This window comes from Lemur catta, chromosome 9 (assembly GCF_020740605.2).
Source record: "Lemur catta isolate mLemCat1 chromosome 9, mLemCat1.pri, whole genome shotgun sequence".
NCBI lineage: Eukaryota > Metazoa > Chordata > Mammalia > Primates > Lemuridae > Lemur > Lemur catta.
In genome coordinates this window covers 24,159,980-24,163,997 of record NC_059136.1, presented here as the reverse complement: position 1 = coordinate 24,163,997, position 4,018 = coordinate 24,159,980, and the positions used below count along the sequence as shown (strand labels likewise).

The following is a 4,018-nucleotide window of genomic DNA, read 5'->3' as shown; positions in this document are numbered from 1 at the left end:
TGCCCCAGTCATCACTGTGCATTGTGCACGTTCTGGGTGTGGGCTCTGGCAGAGGGAGACCCTCCTTCAGGGGCCAGCCTCTCCATCTACACTCACAGGGCTAGGGGTAGTCGGAGAGGGCCACGACCCCTGGCCCTTGCAGGCCCTGCCCCGGGGCTGTTGCTAGGGTGGGGCTGGGGTCAGGGTGGGGCTAGAGCAATTGAAGGGGCTACCCAGTGGGGTCACAGAGGCAGACAAGTGGCCGGGAGACTGGGATGGGGACCCTGAGAGGCTGGGGTCAAAGGGCAGTGATGGGCTGGGAGCTAGGACTGTTCTGGGGCTTGATCTTGAGTCCTGCCACGTCACAGGCCCTGCTGCGGCCAGTGGGAAGCCTGGCCCTCCCAGGAATGTGCAGCTGTCTCCCATGTCCAGGCCGTCTCCAGTATGGACTAGGCACAGAGCAGCCTCTCCGCCCTCAAGGTGGATATGCCTGTCCTCTGGGCTTGGATTCCTGCGGCCAGCCTGCTGTGGGAAGACAGCAGTCACTCCTCTCTCTAGCCTTGGTTTCCACACGTAGAAATGGGATGAGTCTGCGGCCTGAACACTCGCCCCTCTGCTGTCCTGCATGACTCCCAGGTCCACGTGCCTTTCCCCTCTGGCCACCCGTCCACAGATGGGGCCGCTGGCAAGTGCTGGCGGGCACCAGTGAGGATGACGCTCCCTTCGCAGGTGCCCCGATGCCCGGCTCTCCGGTGGCCACCAGGGGGCGCACTGGCCCCACCTGGAGTAGTTCCTGAGCCAGAGTGCAGTGAGGGGGACACCTGCAGCCCTGCATGGCCAGGGCCCCAGTTAGAGCCACAGGCGGCATTGACGGGGTGATGGTTGCACCGGGGGGTGCCAAGGGCACATGTAGGCTACTGAGCCGCCCAGTTAGGACAAGAAGCAGCCCACCCAGGCCACCCTGGGAGGCGGGACTTAGGTGTAGAGAAGGGGCCTCACAGTCGAGTGGTGGGGCAGCGAAGCTCACCCCAGACTAAGCCCTGGGCTGGGATGCATTGGCCTGGGTGGCAGCCCTCCAGAGCCCTCTTCTGTGGCCCAGGGGAGGCGGACGGCTGTGTGGTCATGGGCAGTGGCCTCACCAAACCACACTCCACCTCTTAGGCTGTCCAGCACCTAGGGCTCTCCACTGGAACGGGGGACAGTGCCGATGCCTGTCTCGTGGTGTGTGAGAGCGAAGAGGCGAGGGCCTGGACCTGGGGCCAGGAAGTGCCACTGGCCCCTCACCAGCTGCCACACAGGGTTTTCCAGGCCAGGCCTGCAAGGGCACCAGCCCCAGTGGGAGTCAGAGCCTGTGCGGACCTCCCGCAAGGCCTGAAAGCGAATGGCTGCTGGGAAGTGGGGCAGGCCTGCCAGGAGCTCTGGCCCTCCCCGGTGGGAAGGGCTGCTTGCAGGGTGTCTCCTGGGTTCCTGCTCTTGTGCCATCTCACAGCCTCGTGCCCAGAAAGTTGCCAGAACCCAGGCAGTGAGCCTGGAACCCTCCCTGCCTCTGGGCAACCTCACCTTGCCCATGTGCTCTGAGTCACGCTACCCACATGGTGAGGTCTTGCCACGGGGGCTTCTGGGCTCCCGGGGATGGGTCACCCCAGGCAGCTGGACTTGCCTTGGGCCATGGCTGTGGGCAGTCAGTGCCTGTATAGGTTCAAGGCTGGGTTTGGGCCTGAGGTGTCTTGAGCCAGCCCCTTTGGAGGCTCTTGGACCAAACGTCTCAGGGACGTGGCCTGGGGTGGGGTGGAGGATCCTTCTCCCCTGAGTGCTATGGAGGCCCAACACCCTTTGCACTGCACTCTACTCAGACCTCACTCCAGGAATGCCCTCCACCTCCGGGGCTGTGAGGGAGGTGCCTGGGCAGGATCCTGTCCCTCTCCCAGGGTGGGAGCTGACGGTGGCATTTCAGGTATCATTCGCACACTGCCACACTGCTACTACCTGCCCCAGGTGACAGGTGTCAGAGGCTTAGGGGGACCTGAATGGCCTGATCCCCCCACCGTGTTCTCCACTCCCGGGATAGCATAGACACACCACTCTGGTCTTAAATCATTTATTCCTGTGCTGAGATTTGAGTAGAAAAAGAAACAGTAAACAAACAGAATGAATACAAAATCAAAAGGGACCAGAATGACTTCTGTCCTCTGCCCTCCATGCTGCTGGGGGCTGCCTCCTCTCACCCTGAGGGACGGCCTCAAGTCACTAGCGCTCCAGGGCCCAGCCCCAGGCCTTCCAGGGAGACTAGGGCATCTGCACTCCCATCACGGCTAGGGAGGGGCTGTGAATCCCTAGGAAAGGGAGGGAAAGGGATGAGAGCCCTTCTCTGGGGGGGTCAAAGGTTGGGGGCTAAAAGGAGAGCAAGCAGGCCCAGGGCCAGCCCCAGACCAAGGGCAGTGCTGGCGAGTGGGGCCCGGGCGGGCACCGAGTTGTACAGCTTCTCATTGCACAGGTCGCCCCGGCAGCACAGGGTGCTGCTTGTGCCACTGCTGACCTGGCCTTGCTGGGTGTAGGTGGGTGTGCACGACTCCACGCAGTCCTTCTTCACCAGGTTCCCCGACAGAGGCTCCACTGAGGGGAGGGAGGGGGGTGGTCAGGCCTAGCGGCCACCTCTCACCCACTCACACCACCCAGCTCACACCCATGGCAGCCCCTCGTTCAGCCCCCGGCCAGCATTCTCCACCTCTGGGCCAGTGGCACCAGTGTGACCAAGCAATCTGTCACCCACATCACCCCTGCTGACCGCCCTGGGGACACCACTCACCTGTGGTCATGGTCCTACAGAAGTTCGAGCTGGCCGAGCAGGTCTGTGGCTGCTTACAGTTGGTGGTGCTGGTGCACACATGGCAGCGGAGAGCCCAGGCTGGTGGTGAGGGTGGCAGGGGATCAGTGGGGCCTGGTCCACTGCCCCCAAAGACCCCTCCTGAACAGAACCCCTCCTACCCCTGCCCTAGGCCTGTCCCCTCCGAGTCTGGGGCCCTGCCGGGCTTATATCCTGAATACAGCCTCAGATGTGAGCTCAGGTGCCGCCACCTGGAGCAGCTGTCCCACCGTGGGCCCTGTCTGGGGAATGGTGAGGAAGCAAACGGTCTGCAGTGCATTGCAGACCCTTCCTCTAGAGGATCGGGGGGATCTGGGACTATGGTAGGAGCAACTCTCAGAACAGGGCTGCTGTCCCCCACCCTAGGGGCTGTCTTCAGAGTGGACAGCGATGGTTCTGAGGGCCTGACTGAGCTGAGGCCCTGGGGGCTGTGAGTTTGGCTGCTCTGAGCCTGTGGGGGCAAGGGCTGGGTCACCTCCTGGCCTATCTTGGGAGGGAGCTGGGGACCAGGAGGGGTGGCAGCAGGGGCTGGATGATCCCTGGGGGAGGCATCTCAAGATAACTCCCGGCTCTACTGCCTCTCAGAGTGTCTGTGACTCCAGGGTTCCTTCTAAAATTCTCAGATTCTGAAATACTGAAAATCTGATCCCATTCAGTTAAGATGTGGGTTCATTTTGGTTTAAATTCTAAGAGTCTAGCATCCCACAATGTCAGGGTTCCCTGAGCCTGAAGGCCAAGAACTTCTAGTGTTTGATGACGGCCAGTGGGGCCCATCCTGGCTGAGGCTAGGGTCTGGTACACAGACCAGAGCAGCCCACCCCACCTAGTCCCCTTGGCCCAGCCCCTCACCTGGTCCCACGGCCACAGCCAGGGCAGCAAGGAGCAGCAGGATGGTCTTCATCTCTGGCGTTGTCTGGGAGCAGTGGGGGCTCCTCCTCTCCGGAGGCCTTATAGCTGGGACCCGGGAGGGGCGGGGGTGGGCAGAGAGCCAGCAAGTGGCGTTCCTCCCAGACCTGCCCCACCCTGCCTGGCCCACACCCACTAGCCCAGCTCTCGCCTGGCCTCTTCCCCAGGCAGCGGTTTGCCCCCTCCCAGCGGGCGATGTGGACAGAGGCCCCCAGTGTCTGTCCTTCCCGGTTCTGGGCCTGGCAGCTCACTGTGGTTGTCTCTGTCTCT

At 62.6% G+C, this 4,018-nt stretch overlaps 1 protein-coding gene across 1 annotated transcript; it reads right to left on the bottom strand.

Moving 5' to 3' along the window:
• Positions 1-2,095: 2,095 nt before the first annotated feature.
• On the bottom strand, positions 2,096-3,748 carry LY6D (lymphocyte antigen 6 family member D). Its single transcript, XM_045560991.1, has 3 exons — positions 3,692-3,748; positions 2,786-2,884; positions 2,096-2,592 (listed from the first exon to the last, which is right to left on the bottom strand). The coding sequence occupies exons 1-3, from the start codon at positions 3,741-3,743 to the stop codon at positions 2,357-2,359; spliced, it is 387 nt and encodes a 128-aa protein (XP_045416947.1). The 5' UTR covers positions 3,744-3,748; the 3' UTR covers positions 2,096-2,356.
• Between the last annotated feature and the right edge of the window lie 270 nt (positions 3,749-4,018).